The following is a 15,053-nucleotide window of genomic DNA, read 5'->3' on the forward strand; positions in this document are numbered from 1 at the left end:
ATCTCATTCTCGTGTGCTCATTGTAGGTGGCTTATATGGAGATCTACTGTGAGCGGGTGAGAGACCTGCTAAACCCTAAGAATAAAGGGAACCTGCGTGTCAGGGAACATCCTCTACTTGGGCCGTATGTTGAAGACCTCTCAAAACTGGCCGTCACCTCTTACACCGACATATCTGACCTCATGGATGCTGGTAACAAAGCTAGGTGAGAGAGAAGAAAACGGTATTTTCCACTTTGGGTGCTGCTGTTGAAGGGTAGTGGTTAGATTTTTTTTTGGTAATGGAGAAATGGAAAAGTGTAATGTTTCATCCAGTGATACTCTGACTGATCGTCATGTGTAAATGTGACTTTTGGGAAGGAGTGACACGCTTCTAATCCTCCCGTGCTGAATCCCAGGGTTTATTTGTGGAGAATGTGACGTGTAAAGCCTGATTCTCTCGAGAGCATCCCTCCCAGTGCCATATCCGGCACATGAGCTGCGTTGATGTCTTGTTCCTGCACTTACTAGCACTTTCCAGGATTATTCTCTCACACTCTGGTGATAAGCATCTAGAGCCGTCTATGAACTTCCAAAGCAGCCTTTCAACCTTTTCCAGGCCAATAAAGAGATTATTGCTGGATAAAGAGAACAGGACAGGCCTGAAATAGAATATGATACCATATTAATGTATTTATATACATTTTTATGCTATGGTTCTTATGTTGCAAATCTATTCAAATAATCGTTCTTGATATTTTAATTGTGCTTTTAACATGAGACGGCCAATCAAAGATTTTAATGAATTCCAGCTTTTAACTATAATGATACTTTTGTTTAATGTGTGTATTCATAAATTATTTTATTACTATTATTTATTTAGTTTATTTGTCTTCTTTTTAAACATTTTTGTTTAATGCATTATTAATTTTTTTTTGTTATTTGAATTCATTTTTTTCTATTAGTTTAATAATCTTTATTCTTGTATTTTTGTTATGCATATTTTTATTTATTCTATATTTTATTAATTTATTTTTCACAAAATTACTATGAGTTCAGCATTGACCCCCATTGCAAACCCCAGTTTTATAGTATTCAGCTTTACACAGATATTAAAAATAAGGTCAAGAAATGTAAGAAGATACTATTCAATTATGTAATATCCATTAATATGCATTGTATATAATTATACATTTGTTTTACTCAAATAAATCTATATATGTGACCCCTATGACACTCATTCCGTGCTCTTTATTTGCAGAACTGTTGCCGCCACCAACATGAATGAGACGAGCAGCCGCTCTCATGCAGTCTTCACTATCGTTTTCACCCAGAGGAAGTATGACAGCGAGACAGACCTGTCCACAGAGAAGGTTGGATATTTTACACCGTCCACAGCCATTACGACATTTCACCAAGCTCAGATTCGTCCTACAACCCAAAGTCCGCAAATCCTGTACCAAGTAAAAAGGAAAACGGAGAGAAATAGACCCGTCCCACTCATCCTGTGTTTATGGGGCTCATTGTGTAATCCCTGCGGACACAAAGACCACTCTATGTGGTCCATAGGCACAATGGCTATTGTACAGAGCTCCTACATTAGATTCACGACACAGGTCTCGCCTCAGCCCTTGCTCTAATATTACTCATCCAGTATGGCAGTGGAATCGCTGGCCAAAACTCAAGCACGACAAAATGAAAAGATAACCCAAGCATCCTTTAGCTAAATTAGTTATGCATGCATGCACCAATGATTTTACAAGTACCCTAAAATGATTGGATGATTGAATTATTTAGTGAAACAAGTGCTTTCTGAATCAGTTTGATTGAATCATCAGAACGATACAGTATATCACAAGTCACTATATCAGAAATACGTACAGAGTATATGATTCTATTGCTAATAGACTTATGGGAAACAAAAGACTCCCGAAGAGATTTCCTTTGTGTCTTATTTTAGTGTGTGTTGATCAGTCTTAAAGTGTTTCTGCTGTCTGGTTTCAGGTCAGCAAAATCAGCCTGGTGGATCTGGCAGGAAGTGAGCGTGCTGACTCAACAGGGGCCAAAGGAACCAGACTGAAGGTACAGACTAATTTTACAGCCTCTCTCAACTCCACCACCACCTGCCATATGTAAAAGTGACTCTCCTCCACATGCCGCAGAAAACACTCAAAACAAAAATATATTCATCACAGCTATTTTTATTCCTTTAAAGGTTTTGTTTTTTTAAATTGCAAACAGATTTTAAGCTAAAATGTATTCAATTCGATGTAATCATAAAACTGACTTTTCACCTGTTTGTGCTTCTTAGGAGGGAGCAAACATCAATAAATCTTTAACTACACTAGGAAAGGTTATTTCAGCGCTAGCTGAGGTGGTGAGTATTGTTCTGTACCTCTCTCTCTCTCTCTCTCTGCCTGTTTGCTTGCATGTCTTCAGAACTATAACTCTGTGTGCTGTCTGTCTCTCTCCTGGCAATGCTTCCCTTCCCAGGATAACTGTACCAGCAAGGTAATGCTTCCCGGTGTATGGTCACTAACCACTGAACCGTCTCTATCTAAACCTATCAACCTTTATCCATGTAATCTTATGTCGTAAAAATGTCTATTCCAGTCTTGATGTCTCATGCATCAATTCATTTCCTGCACCCCCTCCATTATTACCGCAGTGGCTATTTTTAGGTTCTATATTTCAACATGTTTTACCGGCTGTTTTGAAATAGAGCAAGAAGAAAAAGAAGACAGACTTCATTCCTTACCGAGACTCAGTGTTGACATGGCTCCTAAGAGAGAATTTAGGTATGGCCACGATGATCCATAATGATTATAAATGATTGTATCTTATATGCTGCATGGGTATTATAAACCAGCATTTAAAAATAGAACTGACTGTATTTCAAAAGAATTCAACAGTTCTCTATGTAATATGATCTTTTTTGGGTGAACTGTTTCTCTAAATATGATCTATATTTAAAAGACTGAATTAAAATGTTTTCATACAGTGCCAACCAATAGCTATTAACTGAAAATATTGCAGAGGTTAAGCATTTAAAACTAATTTTAAGCATATAAAACAAAAGAAAATTACACTTGTGCTTTCTTTAATGGTCTGTGGAAGGTGCATCCTTTAAACTGATTGGCCCGTCTTGGATCAATACTCCAGTGGAAAGAAACGGCATTACTTGGTGTTTCTAATTGTTTGCGTAATTGTGTTTGTTCACCAGGAGGGAACTCGAGGACAGCTATGGTGGCCGCCCTGAGTCCTGCTGACATTAACTATGATGAAACTCTCAGCACACTCCGGTGAGAATCTACTTCCTATTAAACAGTGTGTCTTCCATTCTTAGATGGTCTTGATTTTGATAAGGGGACTCTTGAGATATCAGTGGCTGTTTGGATCAATGTCATTGTTTGCTCCTACACAGATATGCAGACAGAGCCAAGCAGATCAAGTGCAACGCTGTCATCAACGAAGACCCCAACAACAGACTGGTGCGGGAGCTGAAGGACGAGGTGACACGTCTAAAGGAGCTGCTCCGTGCCCAGGGCCTTGGGGACATTCTGGACAGTAAGTCGAGGCACAGCGCCCCCCAATGGCTACTTCTATACATGCCCAATTGCCAGGCAGAATAGGAGGTCACTTACTGTGCTCACAAGTGGCAAATTCTTCAGCTCTGATCTAATGCTGCAGTCTCGCCCAGTCTGCATTGTCTTCATCTTGTTCCTTCTACGTCTTCATTTAACCATTTCATCAACATGTGATGGAGATTATGGATATGATGGTTAGAAATGACAATACTGTTTTCCAAAATCCATGAGCGAAATCCAGTCTCATGTTTGTCTTCGCTATATTTTGTCTAGTCAAATCTAACTGCCTCTGTCAGTCATTCCCCTACTAGTCCTCTCAACTCTGACCTTCTCCTGTTCTTCCTGCTTCCCTTCAGTCGAGCCAATGGGGGATGATTACCTTGGAAGTGGAAGCAAATGTGTGTATAAGCTTGATGGGGCTGCTCTTCCCTTTTGTTACCAGTAGCTTATTCATTGCTTCTGGAATAAAACTGTGTTGGCTTTGCATGCCTCAGTTTTTTTTTTTTTTGACTGCAAGGAATCCCAGACATGCGACAGATAAATATGCAATGGATTGGATGGGTTAGCTTGCCACTGGAAGGCTTTATGCTTGCTCTTACCCTAATTTGATTGACTGTCTGGCATGGTGCAGTTTTAATGGCAGGCTTTTCTCCAAATAAGCCCAACCCCATACTACAGCACGATAGATCAGATGGACTGCAGCTGGAAGCACTTAAAGGGGTCGTTCACCCGAAAATGAACATTTTGTTGTCATTAAATCTTTATTGTATTCTTTTGTGAAGCCCAAGAATGTTCTAGCTTCAGTTCCATACAAGGAAAGGTCATTTATACTTTGTGTAATGAACAAACCAAATGGATCATTTGGCATTATAAGGAAGAAAATCCGTTTTGGGCTTTCTTCAAAAAAAGTTTTGTGACATTCTGTTGAATGTAGATTTGCTTAAGAAGCAGATTTGTTTTTTATATATAATATTGATATACACATGCATAAAGAGGAAAAATGTATGGTAGTTTAATAGTTTAATATTAACATGCATTTTAGGCGAATGTGTCTCGAATTAAAAATTAACATTAAAACCTCTTTTATCTCCATAATCAGACAAATTTTCAAATGAAAAAAAAAAGGCAAACAATAATGAAGGATGAATGTTCAATTTAAATAGAATTTGTCTCATTCCATTTGGTTTTGCACTTGTTTTAAACTAAATTTAGTATATTTTATGCTTAAAACAAATAGAATAAGAAAAAAAACTGTTGAAAAAATCTATTATATGACGTTCTGCTCAACATCAATGCTAAAAGTTGTATGGTTTGGAATGACATGGGTGAATAAATGATAACAAGATGTTTATTTTTAGGTGAACTATCCCTTTCATATCAAATCTACTTTAATCTTGTATTTTGCTGTTTAACTGTAAACTTCCTCTTTATTTCTGCATAGTGAGGTTTTATTGTCTCATTTAACTGTTCATTGCAGGTCACGATATTAACGATGTTAAAACAATGATCTATCGGAGAACAGGTGCATGTTTTCATCATCTTACAATTGCAAATTAGAAGTTGCAGTGGTAGTGTAAGAACACGTAGCTGCTTTAGTCCAAGTCCTTCCCTGCAAGCTCAGTGTACATTTTCAGAAGCTGCAGAACCGAATCAGAGCTCAGGTGGCTGTTTGGTTTTCTATCTGTCTGGGAGTTCTTGATATGCGCAGAGAGACGAACGCACACTGAGCTTTCTACCGCTACAACCATATGGTGCTGAGAAAATGCACCTTTTTTGCTTGACCAAAATGCTTCTCATGGTCTGTGTGCTAGCGGCATCAATCGCATCATCTGAACGCATGAACAGGAATGTAATGCAGTGCTGTTACACCGCCATGTTGGCCTACTTGCTTCAGGAGAGCTTTTTCAGTTAAATGAAGTGGGGGAAAATCCGAATATGCAGCAGAAAGCTCGACTGAACTACAATAAAGCTCCTTTGGAGAGGTTTCGTTAGCACAGTCCCCTCCTAGTCACCATAGCTCTGCCAAAAATTTTTTTTGAAGAGCTTTTCATGACTTTAAGAGCAATGTGCCGCGTGGAAAAAAGGTTTTATAGCTTGTATCTGCAGCATGTTATCATACTGCTCTTCCAGCCCCCTGAGCCTCCCTCTCCTGGTTTCTGACCTTTATGCAGTCCCTCCTCCCCCATCTCTTCTCTCACATCTAAGAAGTGATGTCAGTTTTCACCTGGGTCAGAGTCACCATAATAGACTGCACTTTATGCAGGTCACATGTTGCTGAATATTACATAATTTAAATATTATTATTTTTTTTAGCATGCTGCTGTTAAAAAACTGATGCCATTTATTGTCATAATGCTTAAAATAAGTGCATTCCTAAAATCCTATTCTTAAAAAGTACCTTTCAAGTAAACTATGAGCAGACACTCTTATCCAAAGCGACACATCCCGTTTAGTCTAACACAAGTTTTCAGAAATGATAATAAAATAATAAAAGAAAATTAATAAAAGTAATAAAAGTTCTTATGTTTTTATAATAATTCAAAAGAAAATGAATAGAGAGCGCTAGTGTTAAAAGCACTCTCTAGAAACTCGAAAAAGAATAGAGCACTAGTGTTATAGGATTTTTTTCTTTTTTGTTTGTTTCTTAATAAATAAAAAATAAAACAAGTAGATAAAGAGTTAGTGAAAGATTTTCAAGTAAAAACATTATATTAAAAAAAGATTGTTAATGTTTTATATTCTTAAAATATAATATTCTTTTTAAATTGACCTAAGAAGCAAAATGTTATAAAAAATATTACAATATTAACATTTTTAATTCAGTGTTCTAAAAAATAACCGTTTTCAAAAATAATATATACTTTTGTCAAAATTCCCTAAAATGCTCAATTTTATAGAAGATTAAATACATATAATACATTTTTTCAAAAATGTAAAATACTATATGCTGTAGTAGAAATGAATATTCTTTAAACAAGAAAAAATTATTTCCATAATCTGATGCATTTCCAATTAAAATATATTTAACAAGAAAACAAAGAATGATAAATGTTTAAGTGTATTTGTCTTGTTTCTTAATTATTTTCGTTTGTTCATTTTAAGCTATGTTTAATGAGGTTTACAACTAAAGAATAGCCACAGGAACAAGACAAAATGTTGCTAAATTCAAGATTCATTCCCTGAAACAAGTCTTAATAGCTAGTTTTAAATATGACAGAATAAGATTTTTAAAGAATGGGGATAGAAAGGTTTTTCTATAGAAGGACCTGAGGTGAAAACTGTCTCTGACTCTCTGACTGGCGTGTTTGTTGTAATCCTTTAATGTGAACTGTGTGTCTTACATTGGTCTTTCCTCCTCTTTGTCCTTTTTCTTTCTTTCTTTCTTTCTGTCTCCCGTACTCTCTCACATTTCTGTCTCCACCACTTTCGCTTCTTCCTCCTTGTGTCGCCTGTCTCTCCTCTGTGGCTCAGACCTGAAAGATATACACAACAGTAAGCATAGATACTTGCTTGCCTCAGAGAACCAACGGCCTGGCCATTTCTCCACAGCACCTATGGGCTGCCTGACAGCCTCTCCGTCCTCAGGCTCTCTGTGCAGCCAGGCAGGGCTCCAGTCTGTCTCAAGCATCCAGGAGCGCATCATGTCCACGCCGGGCGGAGAAGAGGCCATCGAGAGGCTGAAGGTACACAGACAGGCATTTTACAAACAAAAGAAGAGTCAAGGGTTTAAGTGAATAACCATTTCCGGGTTGTCTCAGAGGTTTCCTCTTGAATTAATCGAAACTAATTAGCTAACAATGTGTAATAAGATAATGGAGGTGCTTCAGGCACCTGCTGACCTTTGCATTCAAAATGTTCTCATACATATGTATAAAAAAGTCCTACTTTCCCAGCCACCAGTGGCTTGATGCCATTCACTGAAACTCTCTGTAAATGAGTAAGATAGTAAAGGAGGAAAAGCGAGCGAATAAGTAGACGTGGCTAGTGCATCCAAGCATTCGTTTCTATGGTTATGGCAAGTGGCTCGCATCAGTGACGTCAACCTCTGATGCAGTTCGGCAGGAAATCAGACAGAAATAGACCTGGTCTTTTGTATCAGCCAAAAATATGGATGTATAATAAAATGTGAGAGCATCCTTGACCTCAGTCAATATCATAATCAGATGGAAGTCAGTTTGTCCTGTGTGATTCACACACATGCGTCTGTGATTCCCTGCATATAGTTCATTTCTTAATGGTCAGTAGTTTGGAATAAAGCATTGTTAGATGCCAGTGTTTCCTCTGCAAAGATATGATTTGTAAAACATATCAAAATTATAAACAATCAAAAAAAATCAAATTAAATTTTCAAATACATTTTAAATAGGGTAACTTGTAATCTGTATCCCATTACACATCCAAAGTAACCTTCCCAACACTATACACAGATCTAATATAATGATAATCCAGGCTTTCTAGTTGTCTGTAGTAATCTGGGTTTGTCAGAAGGATCAGCTCACAGGTTACTTTCTGCGTGAACAGATGGCAGGGGTGTTAACCCTTTAGGAAGGATCTAGAGGGAGCTTCCTGTCCCTAAGGCCAGATGGTTCTGGTCTTCCTCCTGGCCAAGGACAATAAGGGCTAGACACAATAGAGGAATGTGAGCATTGGGCTTCCTGTAGTTAACAGTGTTTACTGCTCTTGACCCCGCGTCAGGCATTTGTCCCATTGCACACAGATTTATGGTCTGGTTTTGCCCTTTTAGCTATAGGACCCTGAAATTTATGATCTTCCCACAACTTGCAATGTCTGACTTTACATATAGCAAAATGTGCTTCGACACTGAGAACAGAATAAGCCTTTTAGTATTATGCACGGTTCAGGAAAATGGAAATCTGGAAATGTTTCTCGAGTACCATATCAGCTTATTAGAGTGATTTCTAAAGGATCATATGACAGACTGAAAATTCATCCATCAGAGGTATAAATTGTTTTAAAGTACATTAACACCAAAATCAGTTTTTTTAAATTATAATAACATTTTACAATTATGTATTTTTACTAATTCTGCACCAATATTAATTTATTTGATCAAAAATATAGTAAAAATTAGTGCTGTCTAATTACTCGCATCCAAGATAAAAAAAGTGTTCACATAATATATGTGTGTACTGTGTATATTTATTATGTATATATAAAAGCACACATATGCAGTGTATAATTTGAAAATATTTAGATATAAACATTTACATAGTTTTCTTAAATATATTCTTGCATGCGTTTGTATTTATATATACTATATACTATACACAGCACATACCACATATATTATGTGAACCATTTTTTTTTTTTTTTTGGATGCAGATATTCATTTGACATCACAAATTTGTACTGGATTTATTTTGATCAAATAAATTAATATTAGCGAAAAATCTTATACTCTTATCTTATGATCTTATAATATTATCCAGACTTCTGAATTCTAGTCTAGATTATGGGTGTAGTCTGTCTATATTTGTACTTGTTTTATACCTCACAGCATATATTTCCTTTGAAATATCCCTCTTTGTCTGCCGTCCCGCAGGAGTCAGAGAAGATCATAGCCGAGCTGAATGAGACCTGGGAGGAGAAGCTGAGGAAGACTGAGGCCATCCGTATGGAGAGGTCAGTGAGGGTTTAGGTGCCATCTGGCTCCCTTCCTATCGTCTCTGTGTCCATACCCATCATTCCCATGAGGAGTGTCTGCTATGTGCCTGCGTGCTTCACTGGTACCAAACTTAAGCAACTGTCAAATCGCACTGACCTCAACAATAACAAGCACAATCTAATATCCAAGTATTATTTTCCACATGTCTTTAGTGCTTACTGCTAAGGTGTTGAATGTAATGTCATTCAGCATGGGCCTGATGTTTTCCTTCCCTCCCCTCAGAGAGGCGCTGCTGGCAGAGATGGGGGTGGCCATACGGGAGGATGGGGGAACCCTGGGTGTCTTCTCTCCTAAAAAGGTACACACACATGTAAACTCCTCTTCATCATTAATCACCATTACTGTCTGCAACAGTCACCGCCTTCTCATGTCTAGGCCTTCCTTTTGCTCGTATTTCATCATCCATCATTCTTCTTCCATTCCATTTTTTTCTTTTATCTTTTGTTTTGCTCGCCTCTTGCAATGGAATCCTATTAGTTTGGTCCTGATAGACCAACGTCACTGTCTATTGAGGACTTTAGTGTTTATTCTTCTAATCAGGTTTGTAGAATTCATTTATTTTTGACCATTTGCATTTTTTCATTCCTACCAAAAAATAAATAACTCAATAAATAAAATAGAGTTCATTTAGCAGGCCATAACACATCACACTTCATTTAAATATCTGTACAGATTAATGCACATCACCATCAGCGTGCTACAGTGTTTCCTGCATCAACATAACCGATGTTGACCGATTCAAAAACGAATGACTCTCATGAGTCTAAACAATCAGTTCTTTTAATAAACAGGACAAGAAGTTTTCACCTTTTGCCATTATTCGTTAAATCCATCAGAGCTCTTACTGATTTAATGTCTGACTGGATGTTGATATATGTCAACATGGAAAGATTCCTTTCACAACAGATTTGTGTTATGTTGCTTTTTAATACAAAATTTATCATTTTATATGTTTATACATATATTTCTAACTACAGTAGGGACTGACGTTCATTGTGTACCAGAAAGCTCATTTACCATAACTGCGTTATGTCTTTTCAGTATTCCACCCTGAAACACATCAACACAGTTAGCCTGAATCTAAAACAAGGCCTCTCCTCCTGTTATTTAATTGTTTTTATTTTGCCTACTTATTCATGCTTTCATTCAGTTTCTCTCCTCTTTTTCTCTGACATCTCCCTGTCATTTTGACTGTCAAATAGCTTTACGTTGAAAGGCCCTGTGAAGTCTATACTGACTTTCATGGGGTGTTTTCACCCAAAAAGGTTGGTATGGTAGTAGATTATGATGTACAGTAGTTTGTAGTTATTTACTTGATGGAATGTAGTGCATTATCAGCCTTAGAAGCCACATTTAATGGCTTTCTTTGAGTCATTATAAATTATTGAAATGGCATTTAACCTCGTTGTTTCACGTTTTATTTAGCCTGTGAATGTAACTGTAGTTTTAGTGACATTAGTCACTTTTGTGTCTAACATTATCATTGACCCTGCTTTCCTACAGACCCCTCACCTAGTGAACCTGAACGAGGATCCTTTGATGTCAGAATGTCTGCTTTATTATATCAAAGATGGAATAACAAGGTGTGAAATCACTTTCAGAACTGTCTTAGCTGTCTGAGGCATCTTATGATTGCTACATATCCAACTGTTTTTTACTGCTTTGATGTAAGGATTTTTTTCTACTTTGCCAATTAAAATAGTAGACTTCTTAATATATTTAAAACATTATATATTTATGTATGCTATAGTTTGCTGTAAGCTTGTTTCATTATACTTGGTTACAGTTCTATAATGTGGATGTCAGAGTTTCCCTGTGTTGATTAAAATAAATGTCTTTGTTTTGACAGGGTGGGTCAGGCAGATGCAGAAAGAAGACAGGATATAGTTCTAAGCGGAGCTCACATCAAAGAGGAGCACTGTATTTTCCGCAGTGAGAGGAATGCTAATGGAGATGGTTAGAGCTCCCTTAAATCTTAAGATCCATTTAACCGTGTTCAGTTCATGTGCCAGCTGTTAAACCCGTTTAAAGGTGCCATAGAATGCATTGATACAATATTTTAAATTGTTCTCTGATGTTTATGTGTTTGCCCCTTTAAATGAAAATGAACTGGTGCTCCCGCCTCCCTTGCAGTGTTGTCAAGTCAGCAAGATAACAGTAATGGTGGACCGCAGCTTCTCACTGAGGGCTGTGTATATGCTAATAGGGCACAGAGAGTCACAAATGGGAGGGACTTTCACTGACTATGTAGTCATAGTCTGGAACTTCTAGTGTGGAGAGATTGTTTATGATTTTTTGGAATTATTAAACAATGAGAAAGTGGATTCTTACCATTATAGGCTGGTTGTTTTCACACACTGCAGCCACACAGCTGTGTTTAAACACCTTATAAAAGAGATAATTGCATTCTATGGCACCTTTAAATCAGACATGATCAGTTCAGTGCAAATTACCTGAATATTCTGCTAAAGATGATTGCTTTTACTGAATGAACATCTTATATTAGGCTTTTCTGCTGGCGGTAGTAAATTGTCTTCTGTCTCTACAGTGATTGTCATGTTCCAGCCATGTGAAGGATCCGAAACATATGTGAATGGAAAACGTGTGACTTCTGCAGTCCAGCTGCGCTCAGGTGACTCACTGACAGCTGCCTGCACATTTCAGATCTGGTTGATTAGATTCATAAAAAAACAAAACAACTGAAACATAATTCACTTGAAACATAACACTTTATAATTCAATGCGAAAGTAAGCTATTTCCTGTGAATGGGCCGCATTAGCCTCTGTAGGTAAATAACAAAATGCATTAAGCAATAGAACTGTTTGCACTTCAGATTACTGATTACAGATAATGCATTAATGTGATGACAAATGCCAGTTTGCGACATTAAGAAGCATAATGGACTGAAAGTGGCTGATACAAGAACCCTTGCACATTCAATGTGCACAATGAATGTTTATAAGCTGTTATATTGTTCCAATGTGTACATACCTGTTCATTCCTCAGGTAACCGCATTATCATGGGAAAGAACCACGTGTTCCGATTTAACCACCCTGAGCAGGCTCGCGCTGAGCGTGAGAAGACCCCGACAGCAGAGACCCCTGTAGAGCCAGTGGACTGGACCTTTGCCCAAAGAGAACTGCTGGAGAAACAGGGTATCGACATGAAGCAAGAGATGGAGAAAAGGTACGAAAGCCCTTATAATCATCAGATTTGATAAAACGATAGCTCCAGGTTCAGTATATCCTTTTTACTCCTCCCTCAAGTACTTTGCAATGAAAATACTGTTTAGCAGGTAATAGTAAATCTTCACACTAGTTCCTGGTTAACACATGTATGTGGAAACTGTGCATTTGAACATTTATTGTATTTGTAAGTGCCTTACTGTAAAATATAATTTATTTTTCAATGAAGGTTGAGTCAGTTATTTTCTCTGGTAATTGACATGATACATTATATGCTGTTAATAGATCTTAACTATTCAAACTCGCAAAATTCTTTTAAGGCAAGTGTGGAATCCAGCTAATATATGATACCCTGGACCACAAAACTTAAGTGTCAATATTTGACATATACGTCAGCTGAAAGCTGAATAAATAAGCTTTCCAATGATGTATGGTTTATTAGGATCGGATAATATTTGGCAGAGATAAAACTATTTGAATATCTGAAATCTGAGGGTGCAAAAAAATCAAAATACTGAGAAAAATTGCCTTTAAAGTTGTCCAAATGAATTATTAGCAATGCATATTACTAATCAAACATTTTGTTTTTATATATTTACAGTAGTAAATTTACAAAATGCCTTCATGGAACATGATCTTTACTTAATATCCTAATGATTTTTGGCATAAAAGAAACATTTTGACCCATACAGTGTTTTTTTTTGGCTATTGCTAGAAATATACCCCAGTGATTTAAGACTGGTTTTGTGGTCCTGGGTCACAAATAGTCTAGGGTTGGATAGCCAACCAAAGCCAGGGCCACCCAGCAGCTACAGAAGACAAAATCTACATTTTGTGAAGTTTAAGCTCTTGGTATTGAATGTGAGAAAATATGAATTGGATTATTGTAAGAAGGATTTTTAGGATTATGTTGCGGAAAGGAAATGCAGTGAGCGTAAGAAAGAGCGGCTTTTTGATGCAGTGGTCTCGCACTGTATTATATCAGGCTTACAGAAATGGAGATCCTGTACAAAAAAGAGAAGGAAGAAGCCGACCAGCTGCTTGAGCAACAGAGACTGGTAAGGCTGAATCTCTTTGATAATTCTTGTTTCTTCTGTTGTTTATCAGAGGACCTGTTCTTTCGTTTCTATTAGACCTTGTCCTTCCAAATTAGACTGAGGGGAGAGATGTGCCATTTGATGAATGGAGTAAAACGGGCCCCTAGTTTTCTACTTGCTCTGCTGAAGTCCAACCAGCACTAATTCTGCACTCTTAGCTCTGACAGCTTGAGACTTTTGTGTGTCTGTATGTGTGTGAGAGAGAAACACTTCTCCCAGTGCATGGCTGAACCTCTTTGCATGGTAACTGAATCCACTCTGTCTGGATTGAGATTGCAGATGGCCTGATTTACATATCAGTTTTATACAGCAAGAATTAGCGAAAATTTCTTATTCACCATTTTTACTTTTCTCTCATAGATTTGAGATGCAACTTTGCAAAACAGCATCAGCAGAAAAATACCAATATTTTTTTATTTATTTGACAATTGTATGATTTATTGCTGTAATTTAACTTAAAATATTTATTAAAGGTTTTAATGTTAATTATTATTCTTTTAAAAAGGTGATTTAAATTCAAGTAAATTAAATGTCACTCTTCAGGGTTATATGTTTTTATGTAATATTTTGGTAATAGACAAAAAAGATTGACCGTCAACTTAATTTTTTTTTATGTAATTTTTTTTTTTGTTACCATATGTGAGCCAGTTGTTTAATTTTAAAACAACAAACAACATTTTGTCCATATTACACATAATTTTTCTATTTTTCACACAGTATAAATAGGCTTTTTCAAATATCTATTTGAAAAATACTTTTACAGTAATCATCTTATCTGGAGATATTTTACATCATAGGGTTGACATCAAACTATTGCCCGTTACCATTTTTCATGGGGTCTTTAAATTACATTTTGGTTAATTCTGTATGCTGCTTTTGCATGGTTTGTTTCTGTAGCATGTTTAACAGATTAATTTAAAGGGTACTTAGTACCTCATTTAGTATTTGTTGCCGAGTAGTGTTGTTAAGCTGGTCAAGCCTGAGTCAGCATTTGATTTACCCAAATAGATTTCGTTTCATCTGAGTTAGTTGGTTTTATCAATGCAATTGCTGATATTTCCAATGCATTGTTGCCATAACCCAAGATTTCTGCTGTAGTTGATGAAGGCTAGTGACAATGTGGTTTCTCATTGACATCTGTAGCCTTGAGTTCTACACATCTGTGTCTGGCCAGGCACACAGGGCATGCTATAACACAGCTATCCATGCTGGGGGTCTTAATCAATGATGACAAGCTCTCCAATGCTCTGATGGTCTCATTCACAGAACCTCATACACATAATGACACAGATATCATACACCACACTGATCACCCAACCACGATTACATGGTCACCAGCTGTCTCCTTTGTTATTTGACTGTGATTTTTGTATTGTCCATGTTTTACTTGACCTGGAAAATGAGAAACTGCATTTTCTCTCAACTAACCTCTTAACTGTAGTGGATGAAATCGATGCTTTTAACCTCCTCCGAGCCTGTACTTTTCTCTTTCTCTTCTCTGTACTGACCTGTAATAAA

The 15,053-nt window shown here is 36.9% G+C and overlaps 1 protein-coding gene across 14 annotated transcripts in view; it reads left to right on the top strand.

Annotated features, from left to right (window-relative positions):
• Positions 1 to 15,053, top strand: part of kif1b (kinesin family member 1B) — a 64,573-nt gene that overhangs the window by 21,489 nt on the left and 28,031 nt on the right. For 3 of the 14 annotated variants that reach the window (XM_026200028.1, XM_026200030.1, XM_026200035.1), the window contains exons 6-22: positions 27 to 205; positions 1,240 to 1,351; positions 1,983 to 2,060; positions 2,290 to 2,355; positions 2,472 to 2,489; positions 2,701 to 2,776; positions 3,202 to 3,280; positions 3,403 to 3,545; positions 3,922 to 3,963; positions 7,037 to 7,248; positions 9,129 to 9,208; positions 9,474 to 9,549; positions 10,755 to 10,834; positions 11,101 to 11,207; positions 11,800 to 11,883; positions 12,259 to 12,439; positions 13,424 to 13,496. In XM_026200028.1, the coding sequence (XP_026055813.1) occupies positions 27 to 205; positions 1,240 to 1,351; positions 1,983 to 2,060; positions 2,290 to 2,355; positions 2,472 to 2,489; positions 2,701 to 2,776; positions 3,202 to 3,280; positions 3,403 to 3,545; positions 3,922 to 3,963; positions 7,037 to 7,248; positions 9,129 to 9,208; positions 9,474 to 9,549; positions 10,755 to 10,834; positions 11,101 to 11,207; positions 11,800 to 11,883; positions 12,259 to 12,439; positions 13,424 to 13,496 (1,686 nt within the window). The remainder of the gene's footprint in view (positions 1 to 26; positions 206 to 1,239; positions 1,352 to 1,982; positions 2,061 to 2,289; positions 2,356 to 2,471; positions 2,490 to 2,700; positions 2,777 to 3,201; positions 3,281 to 3,402; positions 3,546 to 3,921; positions 3,964 to 7,036; positions 7,249 to 9,128; positions 9,209 to 9,473; positions 9,550 to 10,754; positions 10,835 to 11,100; positions 11,208 to 11,799; positions 11,884 to 12,258; positions 12,440 to 13,423; positions 13,497 to 15,053) is intronic. The other 11 variants (XM_026200033.1, XM_026200037.1, XM_026200041.1 and 8 more) reach the window with 6 other exon arrangements.

Source organism: Carassius auratus, chromosome 23 (genome assembly GCF_003368295.1).
Source record: "Carassius auratus strain Wakin chromosome 23, ASM336829v1, whole genome shotgun sequence".
Classification (NCBI taxonomy): domain Eukaryota; kingdom Metazoa; phylum Chordata; class Actinopteri; order Cypriniformes; family Cyprinidae; genus Carassius; species Carassius auratus.